At 40.1% G+C, this 21,921-nt stretch overlaps 1 protein-coding gene across 1 annotated transcript in view; it reads left to right on the plus strand.

Moving 5' to 3' along the window:
- Window positions 1–21,713, plus strand: part of Fyb2 (FYN binding protein 2) — a 118,955-nt gene extending 97,242 nt beyond the window's left edge. The window contains exons 11-19 of the mRNA XM_029563464.1: window positions 1,474–1,537; window positions 2,569–2,667; window positions 4,195–4,226; window positions 6,121–6,181; window positions 14,025–14,111; window positions 17,941–18,034; window positions 20,500–20,656; window positions 20,741–20,774; window positions 21,093–21,713. Coding sequence (XP_029419324.1) covers window positions 1,474–1,537; window positions 2,569–2,667; window positions 4,195–4,226; window positions 6,121–6,181; window positions 14,025–14,111; window positions 17,941–18,034; window positions 20,500–20,656; window positions 20,741–20,774; window positions 21,093–21,114 — 650 coding nt within the window. The 3' untranslated portion in view covers window positions 21,115–21,713. The remainder of the gene's footprint in view (window positions 1–1,473; window positions 1,538–2,568; window positions 2,668–4,194; window positions 4,227–6,120; window positions 6,182–14,024; window positions 14,112–17,940; window positions 18,035–20,499; window positions 20,657–20,740; window positions 20,775–21,092) is intronic.
- Window positions 21,714–21,921: the final 208 nt, after the last annotated feature.

Below are 21,921 nucleotides of genomic sequence, written 5' to 3' on the forward strand. Positions count from 1 at the left end.
GTTATACTTAAGAACAAGATACTTTATGTTGCAATTTGCTAATAGTGTGGAGTTTAAAGGTTCTCATCACAAAAATTAAGTAATAGATATGTTAATTATCATTAATCATTCTATAATGTATACAATTATCAAAGCATCATGTTGTATACCATAATTATATAATATTTTATCAATGAAAGTTGTAAAATTGGGCTGGAAATATAGTTCAGTGGTAGACCACTTGCCTAGTATGCCTAAGGTTTGCGGTTCAATCCTTTGTGCCTCAAAATATACAAATGAGTAAATAAATATTTTTAAAAGGAAAAAGTAGCTAAGTTTAATGACTCACACCTGTAAGAGCAGCACTTGGGAAGTTGAGGCAGAAGAATTGTCCAAAATTAGAGGCTAACCCATCTACACAGTGAGTTTCAGGCTAAGAGTAAGACTTTGTCTAAAAGAAAAACTAGTAAAAAATGAAGTACTTGAGGAATAATCAAATGTTATTCTGGGTTGACTTCATAGAATCCAAAAATTCTGAATGTAGATAGAGCCTTAAAGAACATTAAATTCAATATTCACCTTTTAAACAGGGAAGAAGCACCAAAATGTTAAATAACTCTCCATGCTCGATGTACCAGAGTCAAATTTCAAACCTTGAAATTTTCACCTCGATTCCAGCATTGCTTCTGTTAGATCCTGTTGCCAGGCTGGAGCCAACACATGTCTGTGTATATTAAGCTTATGTGTTAGGCTGAACCAAGCCCTACTGCAAAGGGAAACATTATTCAGAATGCACCTGGTTTTCCTTTGTTTCTCCAGCATTCAACACAGTATCTCATGCATAGAAGACCACAATTGTTCTGTAGTAATGATGGGAAGGAGGCAGGGTGAAAGGAACGAATCTGTTAAGAAACCAGCTTTCTTTGGCTAAATCAGATAAGACAGAATCAGAGGTGGAGGAAGTCCCTCTCGATTTTCATTTGTACATACCTTTATGGAGGCATAAGTACTTTTACAAAATGTTTATAAAAAGATGCATATATTTAAACAGAAGACACCAACCCAAGGACAATAAAAATACTTATATCAACCTGTTGTCGTGGTGTATGCCTTTAATCCCAGCACTCTGGAGTAGAAGGAGGGCGATTTCTGTGAGCTCAAGGTCAGCCTGTTTTCCGTAGTGATTTCCAGTCCAGCCCAACTGGCCAGAACTACATAGTGATACCCTATCTCAAAACAAAAACAAAAACAAAAAACTTGGCACCTACTAAGTATGCAGTCATTTTTTGGTTATTAAATATTAACCAGGGCATGGTGGCACATACCTATAATCCCTGTACTTGGGAGAATGAAGCAAGATGTTTCTGTTCCCAAGCCACTTTGGGCCACATAATGAATTCAAACACAGCTCAGGCTCCATATCTTGATTAAAAAAATTTAATCTGAACTCTTGGTATCCATGATGAATAAAATGCTTGTTTTTCTTAATTTCAGAAGAAAACAGTGAAGAAATGTATGAAGATATCTACAAAGCAAAGAACAATGACCAAAAAGTAGAGTGAGTTTCTTTCTTGGCTTTGTAGGCTGATAGTATTTCCTATTTATTTAGCAAACCAGAGCCCATACCCTGCAACCATCATTCACACCAAGTAGTGATATGCTGTTTTAATACTACATTGTCATCAGTAGGATGGTCATTAATTGTGTACAGTCACATGTCATAAGATTTAGGTTACATTGCTTTCTCTTTTGAGAAAAATGTCCATTTCCCAGAGTAGAGAATTTTCATATTGATATTAAGAAATAACTGAGAAAGGAGAAGTGAATATCAGTAGAATTTGCTTTGCTTCTGTAGTTACTTTTCCAGGAACAAAGCAATGGTTATAACTTACCTTTGCCTTTTAAGTTAATAAGACAGACACTAGAATTTGGGCTTTACTTAGTATCTAATAATTCACTGGTGTTATGAACAAGATTTGTTCAAATTATTGTTATTGGTCAAGTTGGTTATAAAGGGCACATCATGGAAAAAAACAGCAATAGTCAAAAGTGATAAGTTTGGGGGCTGAAGGAATCCCAGGCTAGGCATACGGGTGCATCCCCTTTTCTGTCGACCCCTCCCTTCCAGAGCACAAAATGATATAGAGAATAATTTTATCATCACCTAGGCAGTCAATATATCATGTCTGCTGTAATATTCAGTAAGTTAAAAACCAGCGAAAGGAATTTCAGGGACCAGTAATTCCTCTAATGTATTTCCAGCATAGATTGGAATGCTTGTTTCCCCAAGTTATTTTCTCCTCTGAAAGGAAGATTTAGCTCCATAAACTCTACAAAAATGTACACTGTTTGTAGTGGATGAGCGTTTGTGCCACACTGTAATTACTCTTTTCATGGCTGCCTGATCCATGCTACTTCATACAGATTCTAAACAGAGCTTGCCTGCAAGTTGCTGAGGCGTTGCCTTGTGCCTCGGTGAGGGGGTCTGTTTGGGAAATGAGACGGGGTCTCTAGTCTTCACAATCCAACAGCTTTCCATTCCAATTCTAGTACTTCTCAAATGCCATGCTGTCTTCTCATTTCTCTTAGTTTAGATGGAAAAGCAGCACTTAAAAGACTACAGAAATTCTTCAGGAGAGAAAAGGGTGTATTCAACATGAAGAAAACCAATTCAAAAGGAAATAAAAGGTAAAACATCCCTTTTAGCCCTTCTTTCCTGGAGGGGATTAGCAACCCTTGCTGTGGAGACATTCAGGCTGATGTTCTCTGTCCAGTTCTTGGCAACAGCCAAGAGGGTATCAGAACCTAAAGCAAAAGGCCCCAAGTGCATGCCACCTGTAGAGTACATGCCACCCCAAGAGCATACTACCGAAGAGAACAGGTTAGCAAGGTCCCAAATGCAAGCCTTTGCAGTCATCCTTGGCCTCTAGTCATGTCGTTATCATGAAGCACTTTGTTATTAACTATACCGTTTCATGCTGACTTGGCCCTGCAAGTTCCAGTGGTCTTCCTTGTGATCATTTTGTCTCCCTTGAGAGAAGCACTGTGTGCGATGGGGAGTTGGTGGACTTGCAGGTGGTCTTCTATGCTTAATGGTCTGTGTATCTCAAAGTCTTAGACCTGGAAAGGACTTCCTAAGATAACATTAACTAAGTGCCAGTCTTTGCCGAGGTCCCCAATTTACTGGCAAAGAGGCCAGTTCTTGATTTTCAGTTCCCCCACTGGCAAACGTTTGTATTCATGAGGTTTCCTCCTGGATTCAATGGAAGAGAGACTGTGCAGTCTCTGGAGACAGTTCTTTCTCCAAGATATAGATCTGTATTTTGTGAGGGCACTGGAAAATAATTTGCCAAGATCATTGCCTGCATTGAAATAGAACCATGCTATTCTCCCTTGAAATTTTCCTCAATTATAAAGCTCCAAGGTTTTGTGATTTTTAAGTCCAATTGTCTGCTAGAGCTCGATCTCCCAAGAGATCTAATAGAAATGGGTATACGTTCTGTTGCCCTGACCATAGCAGAAGCGATGTCCTCTAGTACTTTAGTTTTGGTCTCCCTTTAGGGAAACTGTAAACAGTCATCTTGGGCACACAGTGGCAGCTCCAAAAATACCAAAAGACTGGGTTTAAGTTAAGGGCTTCAAATGCATTGGGTCTCTTCTTTATCTTCTCACCCCATACTTCATTCCATGTGATCTTAGCAGTGATAGATGAAGATCACCAAACCTAGCTGGACTATACGTCCTCTCCCGCCTAGCAATTTACCATCTTACATTCCCACCTGGCTTGGATTTCTCCCTGCAAGGCTTCCCTCGGCTTAAAAACCGCAGACAGGGCAACAATGCCTGCAGAGGGTCCCTGTTAATTCATCTGTGCATTGTTCTTTCACATCAAGCTTTATGCTCATTGAATGGATTTGCCTCTTAGAAGGTTAGCAGATAGAATTAGAAGTCTGTGGATACAGAAAGAAGGTCAGGGCTGGGGTGCAGCCCGAGCTGTCTAGTAAGAAAATGGGCTACAGGCAGTCAGCAGGGCTGAATACACTCATTTTGAATGGATTGAAGGTGATCAGAACAGTTGCAAGATGCTCATTTCAGATCCTTGCCTAGAAATACCATCTGGATTAGGACACTTCCTATCAAGATGTTATTTGGGATGTAGCTGATAATTCTGTGACTTTTCTCTTTGACTTTTTTTTTTTGTCCTTTCTTAACTAGCAATAGATTTTCCATTTCACTGCCTGACTTAGGTAAGTGACATTTACTTGCTGCTTACCAAAAGTATTGATATAGTCTAGACTGGTATACTCAGAAACAGGGGGAAAACACTGGTTAATATTTCCTGCTTTCCCATAGTCAATGAAAAATGGGCACATCAGAATGAAAGATGTCACACACGATGGTGCATCTTCCTTTCTGAGAGATGAGAAACATTTTCTGGTGTTACCATAAGTAGATGTTACCCTCTCTTTGTAGGAGGCTTGAGGACCTATATCCATACTTTGTAGTCCGAGATTTATACCCAAGACTATGGAACTCGGGCATTCTGCATTTACCACATACCTCTGATGGACTTGATAGCCAGATTAAGACATGATAAACCAAGTATGACTGGATTGAAGCCCCAACACTAAATGAATCAAGAGTGCCCACTGGAATAGTTTTCTTTGCTGTTAAAGCAACAGTGCACCGCTTCTCATAGTGGCTGACACACAGAATGCACTTCAATATACTGAATTTGTCAGTTAAACAGTGCCATGCATTTTGTTGGTCACTAGGCTTTGCTTATGGGCTCTAGTCGTCTAGTTACTTTGATTCAACTCTGAGTAGCAATTCAAACATATACATCTCACAAACGTTTGCCAAACTAAATAACAAAGGTTATATAGACCAGATAAAATTTCAGCTTTCCCAACTTATCATCATAAAAAGATAAAAAAAGGAAGGCAACTTGGAATAGGAACGTGTTTTACAAAAGAAATAGCCCTTATCCAAAAATCTACAAACCAAAATAATCCAAAATCTGAAACTTTTATTGCTGACAGAAGTGAGAAATTCCATACTGGCCAGACATTGGTAGCACATGCCTTTGATCCCAGCACTTAGAAGGCAGAGGCAGGTAGATCTCTGTGAGATCAAGGCCAGCCTGGTCTACATAGTGAGTTCCAGGCCAGCTGGGCCTACAGGGAGACCCTATCTCAAAACAAACAAACAAAATTCCACACCTAACAAGTTGTAGTCAAAACACAGGCACCCTGAAAACCACACAAGATTGCTTTTAGAATATGTCTTTCAAGTCTATATGAAACATAAACAAATTTCAGGTTTAGATTTGAATCCCATCTCTAAGACCCCATCTCTAACATATCTCACTATGTATATGCAAATATTTCCAAACTCAAAAATCTTCAAAGACTGAAACTTTCTATTCCAAAGCAGTTAAAATAAGGAAGATTAAAGCTATAGCTCCACTCAATTTAAAGATGCCGAATAAAATTATTAAAGTAGTGAGAAATTATGAATAATTGAACATGAATTATGAATTGACATAAACATGAATCTACCAGAAGGTCTCCAACTTGTTCAAATAGCGAATCACCTGCAAATCATGGAATTCTATATTACATGCCAAGGAACGTGCTTGTCATAAGCTTAAAATGTCCAATTGTCATTATGTACTAAGTCATATTTGATGTAACACAAATTATTACAAAAGAACTGTTACTGATGGTTTGGAATGAAGAAAAGATTTTATGGGGAAAAATAAACATGAGCACCCTAAATTTGGGCTTGTCCACTGAGTATTAAGAAAAAGCCCTCTCAGTATTCTAGCAGTGTAAATCTTTTTCCAGTAACAGAAAATGGGAACATAGTCTAAAATGACACTTCCAGAAACTCATGTTTTTATCAGCTCTGCATGAAATCACACTGATACAAATCTATGTGCACGTCTGATACCAGGATATCTTGCTGCCTTTTAATCTATCAGTTGAATTTCTTCCCCAAAGAGATTTTTTTTTTGTTTCAGCCTATGTAATCAGGCTTAAGGAGGCACCCGGATAATTAGGTCACCATGTATAATTTGGAAAGCCAGGGCTGTATAATGCGTACCTAACAGTGATTTTGATCCTACTTTCACCCTAGGACTTAGGTCTCCGGAAGTTATCATTTATGATGATGTGGACGTGAGTGAAAAAGAACCAAAGTAAGTCAGTTTACTGCACTGATGCTCCTTGCCAGTGCGAGCCACTGCCTGTGCTTGGTTAACTATAGTCAGGGACCCAGCCCTCCAGATCCCGAGAGACTGAGTGAAAAGTGCTAGTCCCCCTGCTCTGAAAGGAAAACAATGAATAAATCCGTAGATGATGCAACAGTGGTACCAAGCCAAAGGCACCGGAGCTTTGGGATCTGTTTTTGTTTCCTATCTTGGAATCCAGACACACGAAACTCAGTTTCAGCACATTTTTATAGTAATCTCTTGTGTAGACTGCAAAATGCAAGATAGCAAGGGCTGTTTGACAGAGTCTGTTTTCAAGGACCAAGTAACTATAATCTGTGGAGAAAACCATCCTCAGGCGCAGTGCCCCTCACACTGTTATCTTCCTGTTTGTCTCAACTGGAGGCTGATGAAGGTCTCCTTTCATTTGCCTGTACCTGTTCATTGCACTTGGACTTCTGCTCCTCTCAAACCAGTGAGCTAGATTTTGATAAGGCCACTAACAATCCTTTGTTGTAACGGATACTCTTAAGATCACACCATACCTGGCTTTCCTGTAATATTTTAAAATCTTGGTCATGCTGTCGTGAAAGGAAAACACATATTGTTCTCCCTGTTTCCACATTGTGATTTTGTACTCCTCTTCTTTGCTTATCTTGAGCTTCTGTGCGTGTGTTCTAATTCTCCCACCCTTACTTGTGTGTTCTTAAGGATTCCTGTAACAGTTCTCGCCATCCTTCCTTTACCTGCCTGTTTCCCTTTCTGAAGCACCAGGGACTGACCCAAGGCCTCTACCACTGAGCCATACTACCAGCCTTTCCTTCATTTGATTGCATGTGATTTCTATTTATACAGGGTTTTGCTAAGTTGCACAGGCTGGTCCTGAACTTGTGATCTTCATGCCACAGCTTCCCAGGTTGTTTGGATCCTTTACAATTTTAATATTCTCTCCTCTACATCCAAGGCTTGGATTACAATCATTATGGCAATGATATAAAAATATATTTTGAGGTCAGATTTTTTTCTGAACCCCAGGAAGGCAACTCTGTCTAAGCTTAGGAGGTCTGTAATAACAGAGGATCTAAATCTTTCCTATTCAAACTTCTTTCTTCTCTTGTAACCTCCAAGGTAGTGGTCCTTAGAGGAAACGCAGTCACCTAAGCCAAAGTCTTAGACATTAGCCTTGGTTTTCTGGCTTCTCGTGCCTGTCTTCCCAACTTTTGTCCCAGTGTCTCTCAAACTGTTCACACTCCACTGCACAGCCACAGTTCAGACCCTGGTTGGTTCCCAACTAGATTCTTGCAAGAAGTTCCTACGTGGCCATTTTACATCCATTCCAGTTTATTTTCTGAGGTATAAATGTAATTATATCATAAACCCACCTGCCACCAGCTTAAAACCCTTAGTGGTTATGCATCACTCTCAGAGTGAGACCCACACTATCCCTGGAAGCTGCCTAACCTGTGCCACACTTACCGTTCACCACCACTCCAGTGTGCCATCCGTTCTTTACTACTGGGAGTTCTTTGAACTCAAAAGCCATCCAGCATTTCCAAATCTTCACATGTGTTTCCGGTTCTTTAATTCATCTAATAAATACTTGCTGATCATGTGCTCTTGCAGATGTTGGGTACAAAGCAGTTCATAAATGGTATAATTCCTACATTTGAAAACAATTCTACTTATGTTTGATAAATAAGTGAAAATCTGTAGTTATGCATTAGAATTTGAAAGTAGGTACAGTGTGTATGTGTTGGGAGGGGGTTCATATCCACTTATAGCAGGCTATTCATCTCTGTGACTTTATCTACTTGTTAGGTGCTCCCATTTTATTAGAATTTTTATTGTAGTTTTCTGTAAGGGTCTGTTTTCTTGACTGTGTTCTTCTGAAGTCTCAGAACTCCATGGCTTTCGGCTTTCAGATCTGAATCGTGTAGCCTGATACCAATATGTAGTTTGTTAAATTAATTAGCAAGGACTTGATATAAAATTATGCAAACTAATCTGGAATCTCTAAATTAGTAGTTTGAGTGTCAGTGTCTGTGTTCCAGAGCACTGTAGGAACAATCAGTTTGACAGGTGGAGAGGAAAGGCGAGAACCAGAGGGGCGCAGGTGGGGAGAAAACCCATGGAAACACTGCGTTTAAGAAGTTTCTCAGAGCATAAGGCTTATAATCAGGAAAGGGGTGCTAGAAGTGGGAGGTGGAATCTGACATGAGGTTGGAAGCAGGCCCTGGAATGATGTTAGGGGACAGTTGTGGAATAAATAGCAAGTTAAAAGTATGAAAACTTTTTCTTGAAAAATAAATTCTATTTTTAAAAATGAAAAGAAAACACAGAACATGGGTAAGTTGTAAAGCACAGGTAACCCAGCCACCTTGAATCTGTCACTCACGGCCAATACTTTGATCTCCACCTTGAATCTGTCACTCACGGTCAATACTTTGATCTCTTTACCACATGCACATTCCCCAGCCCAGCTCATTCGGTTACCCCTGGGGTAACCACCTTCTTAACTTTTGTGCCTTTTATTTTCTTTTTTTCAAAATAAAAACAGCATTGTCAAATTGTGAGTGACAAAAATAATGTTTCAATGTAAAAATATTTTCGTTTTTAGGGAGAAATCTGTAAATTTTTTTACACAAATCCATTTTTTTGCCACTTGGGTGGTAAAAATGACTCACTCATTTTTACTGCTCTTTGATTAATATTCCAGTGTGTGTTCACATGCGTGTGTATGAGTGTGTGTGTATTTATCCATTTCATTTATCCATTCTCTTCTTGGTAGACACTGAGGTTGTTCCTGAGGTTTCTCACACTTGTGATTGTACTTCCACTGATCCATAGTCACATATCCTGTGACAGTATACATTTTTTCCAAGAGATAAACGGAATGGGAAGGAAATACAAATCATACCAGGAATGCAAATTCACAAGTAAAAGGCCAACCTAGCACATAAGGGTTCACATTGATTTATGTCTTAACACTTGGAACAGAAAGCATTCTTCATTATTTGTCAATTTAGTGAGTTTAAATAGTATCACATCAGTATAGTAATGTGCATTACTGACCAAGTTCGATGTGAACAGTTATTCATACTCGTGTCTTTCTTTTCTCCTATGGGTCTGTTCATATCTTTTCTTTGCTCCTATATATAGTTTATAGTTTTTGTTTGTTCCACATATAGTTTAGAGAAATATAATTTACTTAATTGATAATAGGAATCAATGTATGTCTTGTAAACCAAGCATGTGTGAATTACCATGATCAAATCTTCTGTTATGAATTTTTAGCTTTATCCATCGATAACTGAGAAGACAGGTTGGAATCTCACCTAAGGATTCATGAGTTTCTTTCAGAGATCCCATCATTTTTTGTTCTGTCTCTTCTAAGGCTCTTAATAGTTATAGATACATTTTAATGTAGTCTAGTGAAATAAGTACTTATAAAATCCCTATCTCTATCTTTAATACTATTAATAGTAAAATAATAGCTCTTACTAAAAGTCAGCTACTGTTTTACACATTTAATACACGTTAACTCATTAAGCTTTCACAGCAATTCTGAGTTTGATACTGTTATTATGCAATGTTTTGGAAGAGAAACTGAGACTGTGGAAATGAAATGACTTGCCCAGCTCATTATGTGAGCCCAAATATCCGGAGTCTTGCTCTGCCCTGTATCTAAGGTACTACATCCTCCAGTGATGCTCTTTATAGAGAGCCTGATTTGTTTGGTAGTCATGGACTTACCTGGTCTCTGCTAGTATAGATTTTTTAAAATTTAAATTTCCCAATTTAACTGATACATGAAAACATAAAAATTCTAGTACACTTTTTTTGGTTTTTAATTTTTATTTATTTGTTCTTGTTATAATATAATAATAATTATTAATTATTATTATTATTGTCTTTTTGAAACAGGGTGTCTCTGTAGCCCCAGCTGGCCTTGATCACTATGTAGACCACACTGGCCTTGAACTCATAGAGATCCACCTGCCTCTGCCTCCCAAGTGCTGGGAGTACAGGTGTGTGCCACCATGCCTGGCTCTAGTACACACTTAATCCTTAACTAACCTTGTATAACTATCATAGCTGAATTTGGAACTTTAAAATAATCCATAGTAGGGCCTGGGGAGATGGCCCAGTGGTTAAGAGCACTGGCTGCTCTTGCTGAAGGCCCGGGTTCAGTTCCCAGCACCCACATAGTGGCTGACATCCATCCATCTGTAACTCCAGTTCCAGGGGATCCGATGCCCTCTTCTGACTTGCACAGGCATTGCACGATATGGGTGTATTTATATACATACAGGCAACACACTCATACACATAAAATAAAAATAAATATTTTTAAAGCCATAATAGCAATACCTTAATTCCTCAATTTCTCCTACTGGCACCCTCTGCGGCCTACACCCTCAGTGCTCGCTCGCTGCCCACCCTCTGCGGCCTACACCCAGTTTTCACTGGCTGCTCGCCCTTTTCAGCTTACACCTTCAGTGCTTGCACACTGCTCGCCGTTCTGGCTTCAGTTTGGAGAGGCTATTAGCGTACTTTATGCATCATTTGCCCCAAAAGAAACAATTTGTTGAAACCCAGCGCAGAAGAACGTCTATCCAGGACCCAAGTGCTTTGCATTAGAACACCTTACAGAATACCTCTCTGCCGACTGCCAAGGGAGGAATTCTGAACTCTGGGCTAGAGGGCAGTGTCCACTGCAGGAGACAATGAGACCCATCTGCAGAATTCCTTGGCAAGAAGGCCCCAAGTAGAACAGAAGTCAGAACTTCTCTACAGTGTCAGGTGAAAGATGATGAAAATGGGCTCTAGAGTGGTGAAAAGTCAAGGAGAAGAGACGAAATTTCAGGTAGCTCTGTGAGTTTGTAAATAGTAAAATTCTGTGGGAACCACACCATCAGTAAGGAAGAGGGGATCCTGACTGACAGGGCTCCTGCTTCCACAGCCTGGGGCCACCTTCTTGCTCTCAAGATAGCTTTCTGACCTGTGAAATGGCAGCAATGCTCTCTATCCTGTCTAATTCATTAAGTTCTATAAACAACTAGACTGACAGCAAGGAGACAGTAAAACATAAGGTTTCCATGGCCAGCATGGAGTTACAGACAGTTGTTAGCTGCTGTGTCAGTGCTGAGAACTGACCAAGTGCTCTTAACCACTGAGCCATCTCTCCAGGCTCCCCAGACACTTCTTAAGAGCCTGTCTCAGTACTGGGCATGGTGGCACATGGCTTTAGTCCTAGCACTTGGGAGGCAGAGGCAGGTGGATCTCTGTGAGTTCAAGGCTAGCCTGGTCTACATAGCAAGTTCTGGGCTACAGGGAGACCCTGTCTCAAAAAGACAAAAATTTAAAAAAAGGCCTGTCTCAGTTGCAGCTTCAGTGCTAACAAGTTAGATCCTGTGATCATAATCTGAAGGTGTTCCTGGTGGCACAGAGAGCTACTAGAGCGGCTGAGGCAGAGGACAGCAGGTTCAAAGCCTGCCTGGGCTACATAGTGAAATTGAGGATGGGGATACAGTTAAGGGACAGTGCTTGACTAGCATGTGCAGGCCCCTGAGTTCAATCCCCAGTTCTGCAGAATTTGAAGAGGACTGTGACACAATGTCTATGAAAATGTAAAACACAGTTCAGACATATGTCCTTGTGTTTATAATTTTCCTCGTGTTCAACACCAAAGTGTCCAAGCATGTTATATTAGTCACTGTTCTGTTGCTGTGATAGAAACACTGACCCAAGCAGTTTATAGAAGGAAGAGTTTATTTGAGCTTACGGTTCCAGGGGAATTACAGTTTGTCATGGCAGGGAGGCATAGTGGCTGGAGGTGGCTGGAGCAGGAGCAGCAGAAGCTAAGCTCTCACATCATCACAATGCAGACACAGGAAACAAGAGAGCAACTGGAGGTCTGGCAAGGCTTAAGAACTAGCCAACCCCCAGTGATGTGCTTCCTCCAGGATAACCACACCTTCTAAAACCTCCCAAAACAGCGCCATCTTCTGGGGACAAAATGTCCAAACACTTGGAGCCTGTGGGGCACATTTTCATTCAGACCATCACACATGTCAACACCATTTCCGACACAGATGGTTTACTTGTATCAGTGGTGGCCACTCTTGTAAGGTGGGGAAGAAATGTGAAGCAGCCAGTATTGTGAAAGACCACAGACTTTGGAGTCACATAGACCTACATTCAACAACACTAACTGTTCTGCGACCATGAGAAATTGCCTAGCTCTGATCATCCTTTTATTTCTTTGGAAAACTTTTTGAATGGCTACAGGATTAACAAGTATTTACTATGAAAACCAAATGAGTTAACTTACATAGGATGCCTAGCAGAGGACCTGACAGGTGTTCAGAAAGTTTAGTTCCTTCTGTTATACCCTCTACCCTGCATGCTCTTCTGCCCAGAACCTCTAATGCTAAACACTGGTTGGTTTCCTCTTGCCTCGCAGCAAAGTTTAGTATTATTTTATTTTTTTAAACTAACATACAGGGTATTAGATATCATTATGGCATTTTTCAAAAAAAAAAAAAGTTCTTTTAATAGATCCTCCTCCCCGGTCCTCCTCCCCGGTCCTCCTCCCCCATCCTCCTCCCCAGTCCTCCGCCTTGGACTCTCCCTTGTAACCACTCTTCAGTCTCTTTTCTATTTTCAGGTCATATGTGCCCCTTTGCCCACCCCACACACCTCTTTTTACCCCCTTTTGGTCTCCTTTCTAGTTTTTTAGGCTTTACCTACATTTATACCTACTTACATACATACTGTGGACATTACAAGCCAGGATTTACATATGGGACAGAAGACTCAGAAAGTCAAAGACTTTCTGAGTTTGGACCACAATACATTCCAAATCCATCCATGCATGCAATTTGTGTGTGTGTGTGTGTGTGTGTTTGTTTGTTTTTGTTTTTGTAGCCCTAGCTGCCCTGGAACTTGCTATGTAGACCAGGCTTGCCTCGAACTCAAAGAGATCTGCCTGCCTCTGCCTCCAGAGTGCTGGGATTAAAGGCGTGCACTGCCATGCCTGACTTGTCCTGTCAGTTTCATAATTTCATGTTTCCTTACAGATAACTAAATTCTCTTGTGTAGCTGTACCACATTTTCGTTATCCATCTGTTGATAGGCATCTAAGCTGGTTTCATTTCTTTGCTATTGTAAATAGTGCAGCAATAAACATAGATCTGCAAGAATCCTTGTGGTAGGGACACTTGTGGTAGGTGTGTCACACCTTTGGGCATATGCCCAGGAGTGGCAGAGTTGGATGTGGTAGTTCTATTTTAGGCTTTCTAGCAACTTCCACAGTTATTTCCATAATGACTTTATTAATGTCACCCCCGTTAGCTTTCCTCTTTCCTCATGACCCCACCAGCATTTGGGGTCAGATTTCTTGATGTAAGACATTCTGACTGGGTGGTACAGGTAAATGCAAGCTTAGTAGTGTCATTGACATTTTAGAGACAAACAGCTGAGGCTCAGAGAGAAGATAAATTGTGATTACAAGCTGGCTAATCTCTTGCTTCTGACTTCAGATTTAGACTGGTGCATGCTTTGGGTCAGCAGACTATGGTCTGTGGGCCAAGTGTAGTCTGCCAACTATTCTCATACATAAAGTCCTGACAGTAGAGCTGAGTAGTTGCTATAGAGAATGGAGCCTGAAAACCCTAAAATCTCTTACATGACTTTGCCATAGATTATCAAAATGTATTTCCAGATGACAGCTGAACCTTTTGGTCAATGACTTAGAAAGCACAGGTAGTTCTGTAAATGTTTATTAGTTGAATCTTAATTTGCTTTATCAAAATATTCTTCTTCTCAGAGATGAAGATAAACTAAAAACTTGGAAGGCTAAATTTTTGCCACCAAAGGGGAAAAAGGAGAAAAAAGATGCTGACGGATCAGAAAGGTAGGAGCACAAGTGTACTCAGAGCTCTGCTGCCACCGCCACTCTTACTGGTTGTCTGACCTTAGGTTCAAGTCCTTAAATTTGATTTTCAGGTTCCTACTCTACAAACTGTGAATTAACACCACTTGCATCACAGTACAACTTAGAGGATTAGAAGAAACAAAGAAATAAAAACCTTAAGTTCCTTACACATTTATCCCCAACATCCTGCTCCCTACTTTTGGTTGATGAGAAACAAGGAAAGGTTTTGAGTTAGCCCTTATCAAACAATGGAAGATTTCCACTCTTCTTTGCTAGGCTATAGGTAATTTTCTCTAATAAGATAAAACTTAAATAAAACACCAATTAGGACTGACATTGAACTATGGGAAAAGATTGACTTCCTTAAAATATAACTCTAGTTATGACCAGAGTTAGTGTTAAAATTTAACCAGAAAGCTTTATCAACTCAAGATCTAACCTTCACTCATATGATTCGGTCCACTGGCTGCTTGGGAAGGGCGTGGGCTCTACCGACTTCAGTGCTTGCTCAGTTCTGTGCTCTGAGGGACTTTAATAAATGTCTCCAGGGAAATCCTTAGGAAACTGTGAATACTGTGAACACTGTGCAGTTTGTCTGAGTCAGGAAATCTGTCTAGAATCTTCCTAGGCTTTCCCAAGAGAAGAGACATCTGTCCATGACAAACCTAAACTCAAGACGGTCCTTCCCTTGTTCATTTTCTTTCGGTTTAGATGTAATTTATTTTCCCCCATTTGGAAAGCTAATTCACAGACTAGAAAAGCAGACTTTTACATCCTACAGAGCATAGCAAACAGAATTCTAAGCAGGGAAATGGCAGGGAAATGCTTTCCTCCAACAAGGTGTACTGATGACTGCAAATAAGACTTTCTGGAAAACAATTTTCTAGTACTTTTTTCTTAAACTGACATAATAGTGTGTGTGTGTGTGTGTGTGTGTGTGTGTGTGTGTGTGACAGTGTATGTAGTACTGCCTGCCTGGAACTTGTTGTGTAGACCAAGTTAGACTCGAATTCACAGAGATGCACCTGCCCCTGCCTCCCTGTGATAGGACTAAATGTGTACACCACCATGTCCCGCATAATAGTATATTTTTACTCTCAATTGAGTAAATTCGGAAATGTAATGAGCCTATTAGTATTCTGCAGATTGATCAGTTTCTTTGATCCTTTAAAAAATCAGGCGTGGGGGTGCACAGCTGTAGTCCCAGCACTTGGGAGGCAGGGGCAGGGGGATCTCTGTGAGCTCGAGGCCAGCCTGGTCTACATAGTGAGTTCCAGGCCAGCTGGGGCTACAGGGAAACCCTGTTTCAAAAAGACCAAAAAAAAAATCATTTCTGCCACAACATATTCTAGCAATAAGATATGTTTCTCTATCAATTTAACTTTCTAATTATGCTTTTATTAATCTAAGATGATAGCAAGTTTTGAGACAAGTTTGGATAGGTATTCAAATAAAAAGGCATGAATGACCCCAAAAGACACTGGTTTTATGTTGAGGGAAACAGGTAGCTTACAAGCTGGACAGTAAGTTGGGGCAGATTGTGAAACACTCATGTATCATGCTAATGGGAACATATGTTTGTTGTAGGTAACAAAGAGACATTGAAAGAGGTTAAGCATGTAGAAAAGAGGAATTTTTACAAGGAGCACAGAGATGGTAGTGTTACCAGTAGTCAGGGTCTAAACTGGGTATTTTCAGGTTTTCTTTTTTAAAAAATATTTTTTATGTGTGAGTGTATTACTGGCATGCATGTAAGGGGACCTGTGTCATGCAATGCCTGAGGAGGTCAGAAGAGGGCATCGAATCCCCTGGAACTGGAGTTACAGATGTTTGTGAGCTGCCATTGAGGGTGATGGGAACTGAACCCTGATCCTTTGCAAGAGCAGCCAGTGCTCTTAACTGTTGAGCCATCTCTCCATCTCCTAATTTCAGGTTCTTAGTCTCTTATTCAAGAATGAAATAAAAGCCCACACAGACTGCAAAGTAGCAGGGAAACTTTATTCAAAGCAAAGAGAGAACAAACAGGTCAAAACACACTGCAAGAGAACAGTGGACCACAAGAGTGAAGACACCCGAGGGCCTTAGATTATTGCTTGGCACTTCTGTTTATGGGGTCTCAGGGAAGGAAGGGTGGTTGCTAAGGGGCATAGTTTGTGGTTCTCTATTTTGACTGACAAATTAGGTTTTATAATCATTTCTCTAATATGCATGTCCCTTCCCATAATGCATCTGATTTTTATCATATGCATGTCCAATTATACACAGGCCTAAGGTGGTAGATGGAGGATTCTCTCTAAATATCTCATTGGGAAAACAGTTCTTGTTTTTTTTTGTTTTTTTTTTATTGTGCATGCAATTTAAACCAGTTCCATTAAAGGAGGAGTGGGTTTTTGGCTTACAGTTCAAGGATGTAGTCCATCCTGGCAGGGAAGCCCTGTAGCAGGGGTTTAAAGCCACTGGCCCCATTGCATCCAGTCAGGAAGCAGAGAATTATGAATACATGTGCTCAACTAGCTTTGTCCTTTTTATGCTGTCCAGGACTTCAGCCCAGGGGTTAATGCAACCCACTTTCATGGTGGGTTTTCCTGCCTTAATCTAATCAATTCCTCAAAGGCATGGCCAGAGGCTAACTTAATCAAGACAGTCCTTCACAGGTGTGCCTGGGGGCTTGTCTTCTGGGCGATTCCAGATCCCGTGTCCAGTTGACAGTCAGTGTTAACCATCCCAGCCTACCTCCCAGGGTTTTCAGCAAACAAGGTATTTTTCAACTGAACCACAAAGACTTGTGATTTCCCAGTTATGACTGAAAAATTGGGAGAAAACTGTAAGCCCCTTAATCAATGTTCTTGGTTTCTGTTAAATAATGTGTAGATAGAAAAAATATACGTTTCCTTAAAATTCTCTTGGGAAAAAAAGTTAATTATGCTTCTAGACCTAATTCAGAGAAATTTTGTAACTGAAGCATAGTCACAGCTAGTGTAGCTTTTAAAAACACACATCCACTGCTGTACTGTACAGCATTTGGTCATTCCTCCTATTCTCGGCTGTTCTCTGTAGCAAGCTGATTCTGTCCTCAGCTAGCTTTGCTATCAAAAGTACTATTTACAGGGGTATCACTTAGTACAATAATGCACGTTTGTGAGGTCCTGGATTTGATCCTCAGCACTAGGAGAAAAAAATCTGGACACACACATGCGTGTGCATATATGCATGTATTAAATGGTGAGGGAAAGTAATTAGTATTACCTTTTTCCAATAGTTTTGGCAATCTGCTCGAATGAGGGTGTATTAGTATATATACATAGAGATAAATGATTTTATTTAATATTATACATATGTACTGGCCATGGTGTTACATGCCTTTAATTCCAGCACTCAGGAGGCAGAGGCAGGCAGATCTCTGTGAGATCAAGGCTAGCCACAAGTTCTAGGCCAGTCAGGGCTACAGGGAGACCCTGTCTCAAACCAACAAACAAACAAGGGCTGGAGAGATGGTTCAATGGTTAAAAGCACTGACTGCTCTTGCAGAGGACCCGGGTTCAATTCCCAGAACCCACATGGCGGCTAACAACCATCCATAACTCCAGTTCCAGGGGAATTTGATGCTCTCTTCTGACCTCTGAGGTCAGAACAACACAGGTGCACTTACATAGATGCAGGCAACAAAATGAATAAATATATTTAAAAAACAAATCAGTATACATGCAAAATTATATATGAGTTTATTATGAAATAGAATGACTTCATAGACCTGGAAACTTAATATTTTTATTACATTTAATTTTACCCACATTATTTTTTTTACCAGTTTTTCTCCAAGAAGTTTCTTCAGAATCAAAAAGCAAAACTTAGAGAAGAGTAAGAAGGAGAAAGAAGAAAGACTTTTTAGGGAAAGATTTCAGGTATGTGCTCTTCTGAGAGAAGGACTACAGTGCTTAGGGGCCTCCCTTCTGAAAGGCTCCATTAGTGGCCATATCTCTACCTCTCCGAGATAAAGGTATGATCTTTGACTAAACACTAACGCTTTGATTTCTCCTGCTATATTTCTATATTGGCAGGCCCTTGTACACTGCTATTCCCTCCATCTGGACAAACTTCTGAATTGTTGATTACAGCTTATTCAAATGTAACCCACTCTTCCAGGTCACCCCCTCAGGACATCTGATATCTACCACACACAAATCTGTAGAATACTGATTAAGTTGCTATATTAGTTACTTTTCTGTTGTGATGAAACACCATGACCAAGAGAACTTATAAAAGGAAGAGTTTGAGATTACGGTTCCAGGGGAATTAGAATCCGCCGTGGCAGGGAGTCATGGCGGCAGAGGCAGCTGGAGCAGGAAGAGGAGAGCTCACATGTTCAAGCAGGCCCAGAAAACAGAGTGACTAGATATGGCAAGACTTAGGAACTCTCTAAGCCCACCCCCAGTGATGTGTTTCCTCCAGCATGGCCAGACCTTCCAAACCAACACCACCAACTGGGGACAAGATGTCCGAATGCTTGGAGCCTATGGGGGACATTCTCACTCAAATCACCACAGTTGGAATACAGTGCATGTGTGTGCATCCCAAACTAAACTCTTCAGTACCTTTAGAAGGTGGTCCTTTCTTATTCAATGTGCTCCTCAGTTCCCAATAGAAAATGGGACATGCAGTGTTTGTCGAATGAATAAACAAATGAGTGATAACAAAATGAATGAGCACCTGAAACTTAAGACTCCATGGAGCATTTTCCACTCTTCTCAAGCCCCAAGGGCCCTTCCTGTTTACCTATATTAAAGCAAGAACTACTGAATTCAGGAAACATTTTTAACACTATCCATGTGCTAGACACTGGACTGAGGGACAAAGTGTGCCTCCTGCTCATAGTTTATCTAAGTCAGAACCCAACCAGAAATATTTCAAAAAGTTCCTCTTGCCAAATGGATAAGGCTTAGGTTTCTTGATAATTTCCTGCCGTGATCTTGGCTCTTGTTCTGTTTTCTCTCCTGGCATTGTCTTTGCACTTTCTGCTTTGGCGACCAACCGCTCAGTTTGGTCACTAGACTGCACCTGCACCTCTCTCATCTGGACCCTGCTCCACATCTCGTACCTCTCTGCGGCTTTCTCCTGCTGGCTTGTTCATTTATTGTTGACACATCTTCTCATTCAGCGAAGACTTTCCAAACCTTCTGATTAAAGAAATTACTCTTCTACATATCTAAATACCAGAACGTCTTTTGGCTTACCACGCGGTCTTGAAGACAAAAGATATTATCTTTCTTCACACTCGTGCTCAGTAGAAAACCACTGGCCAACGCTTTATAAACATCCCAAACTTCCGGGATTGAACTAAAATAGGAATATATATTTACTTGAACCAAACCTAATGAGGATTACTATATCTGAAAATTGTTACCAGAAATTACTGCAAACTGTGTTGTGACTGATTAGGTGAAAAACAAAAGTATAGCAATTACTGGTTGAAGACTCTGGTATTCCATCTAGTGCTTTCCTCCTTGTTTTTCACTATCTCATAGGACAGAAATACAAGTTCCTCTCTGTATGTAATTCTATTCTTCATTACCTGAGGTGGTTTCCATGACCATTAGCAAAAGCAAAAGCTGCCATTTGTTCATCCTAGTTTGGTGAGGTGAACAGCTATAATCTAAGCTGTATAGTCTAGATTGTTTTTCCTGGTCAGTACATTAGAAGGGTTCAGAAACTGAATTTCTCATCAAGAGTTTTTCCTTCATAAATCTGTCTTACACCAAAGAAGGGAGTGGGCTTTACCCCCATATCTAGCTGCCACCACTTTAAAGAGCACATACTTTAGCTATATGTAACATACTTGAGGTGAGCTGAGAGCATCATCCAGAAATGGAAGGCAAACTCTACAGTTTTGTTTAAACTTCTCAGCTGAGTTAAGAGGTAACTTTATTACTGAGATAGCTTACCTCCTATGTTTTCACTTACCCACCAGGGCTCGTCTAATACATATTAGTGAATGCGAAAATTTTGAAAACATAATCACATGAAACAAATGTAAGATTAAAGCAGTTACTAATATTTTCTTAAAAGACTTACTTTCGATGTAATATCCTCCTCACTCCTTCCATCCCCACTCCCTTTCTTTTGAGACAGGGTCTCCCTGTAGCCCCAGCTCATTATATACACTAGGCTTGGTCTCAATCTTACAGAGATCTGTCTACATCTGTCTCTGCAGTGCTTGGACCAAAGGTGTGCACCACCACGCCCGGCTTTATCATTTATTTTGTTAATGTCTAGCATCTTGTATTTTGAGGTTACTATATTATATCCTTCATTAATTTTGCTATAAAAATAACTATATAAGCATGGTCTTATTAGTAACTTCTCATTTTAGTATGATAAGGAGATTATGGTCATCAACAGAGCAGTAGCAAGCTCCAGCAATTCACGAAATGGAACCTTTGATCTGCCAATAACTCCAGGAGAACAACTGGAAGTCATCGACACCACCGAGCAAAACCTAGTGATATGTCGCAATTCTAAAGGCAAATGTAAGTTTATTTGGAGCTAGTTTTAGTCTTAAAGAATTTTCTCTAGAAATTTTAGACTAGTAATGGTGAGTTTTGTTTCTATAGATGGATATGTGCTCATTGAACATCTACATTTCAAGTAAGTTATTTGATTTTATATTTTGAACTATGAGTTCTAAGTACTTAGTATGGTATAATACGTATTAAGGAACTACTGAATTTACTGAAATTCAGAAACAGTAACTGCAAACAAGATGTGCATCACTGTCTAGAGTGACACTGGCAGAGGTTTTATCTTATGCTTCCAGAGTATAGCTACCAAACCAATATGCAGAGCACACCTATAAACATTTTAGAAGAGCATAAAACACTGGGAGTTTTAAAATTCGTCAGAAATCTCCTGACTGTTCTATTAGCATCTATTTCAAAAGGTTTTATGCCTTCCTCTGTGTTCCAGACATCAAGGTTGGTCACACTAGGAAGGTCTGTGCGGGTCACAGTGTGTCCCAGGACGAGTCCAGCTTCAGTGCCTTCAGTTTCCGGGTCAAAATGCCATGGGCTGTGGAAAGTTCTGTTGGAAACTCAGAAGAGTCCACCATGTAGATGATGGATTTACTCCTAAAAGTGTGTCATTCAATGTCTGTTTTACTGCTGGTGTAAGAGAGTGTGAAATAGTATGTTCATATTTGAGTACTTGTCTAATGAGCCATGTCCCAAGTTAGAAACCGTGCCTTCTGGCATCCAGTCAGTTGTGCAGATGGTTAACGCATTTCTAATATTAGTACACAGCACTTGTAATTTCTAGGTGCACATTTACATTTACATTCCATATGAATTCTAAATAGTAAATAATGTAACCATGTTACTTTACTCAAATTTAAGGTGCAGCCTTAAAATAATTATGGTTGTTTTGGTTTTACCCAAATGAAAGCTGACAAATGCTATCTGACCTGCTTTCCCTTCAGTTTTCACAAAAACAATTTCAAAAATACTGGTTGAATCTAGAAGCACCAGGCGTGGTGGCGCACATCTTTAATCCAAGGACTCAGCAGGCAGAGGCAGGCAGATCTCTGTGAGTTCCAGGCTAGCCTGGGCTACATAGTGAGTTCCAGGCCAGCTGGGACTACAGGGAGACCCTGTCTCAAAAATATAAAAACAACAACAACAACAACAAAAAAAAACTGGTTGAATTTAGAAATAACGTGCTCATTTAACAAAAATTTGAAAAATATGTATGTTGTATCACTTTTAAACATCCTATTGTCTAAAATAAGGAAAATTGTTTC

The sequence above is a fragment of the Nannospalax galili genome, unplaced genomic scaffold (genome assembly GCF_000622305.1).
Source record: "Nannospalax galili isolate Female #2095 unplaced genomic scaffold, S.galili_v1.0 scaffold356, whole genome shotgun sequence".
Lineage (NCBI taxonomy): Eukaryota > Metazoa > Chordata > Mammalia > Rodentia > Spalacidae > Nannospalax > Nannospalax galili.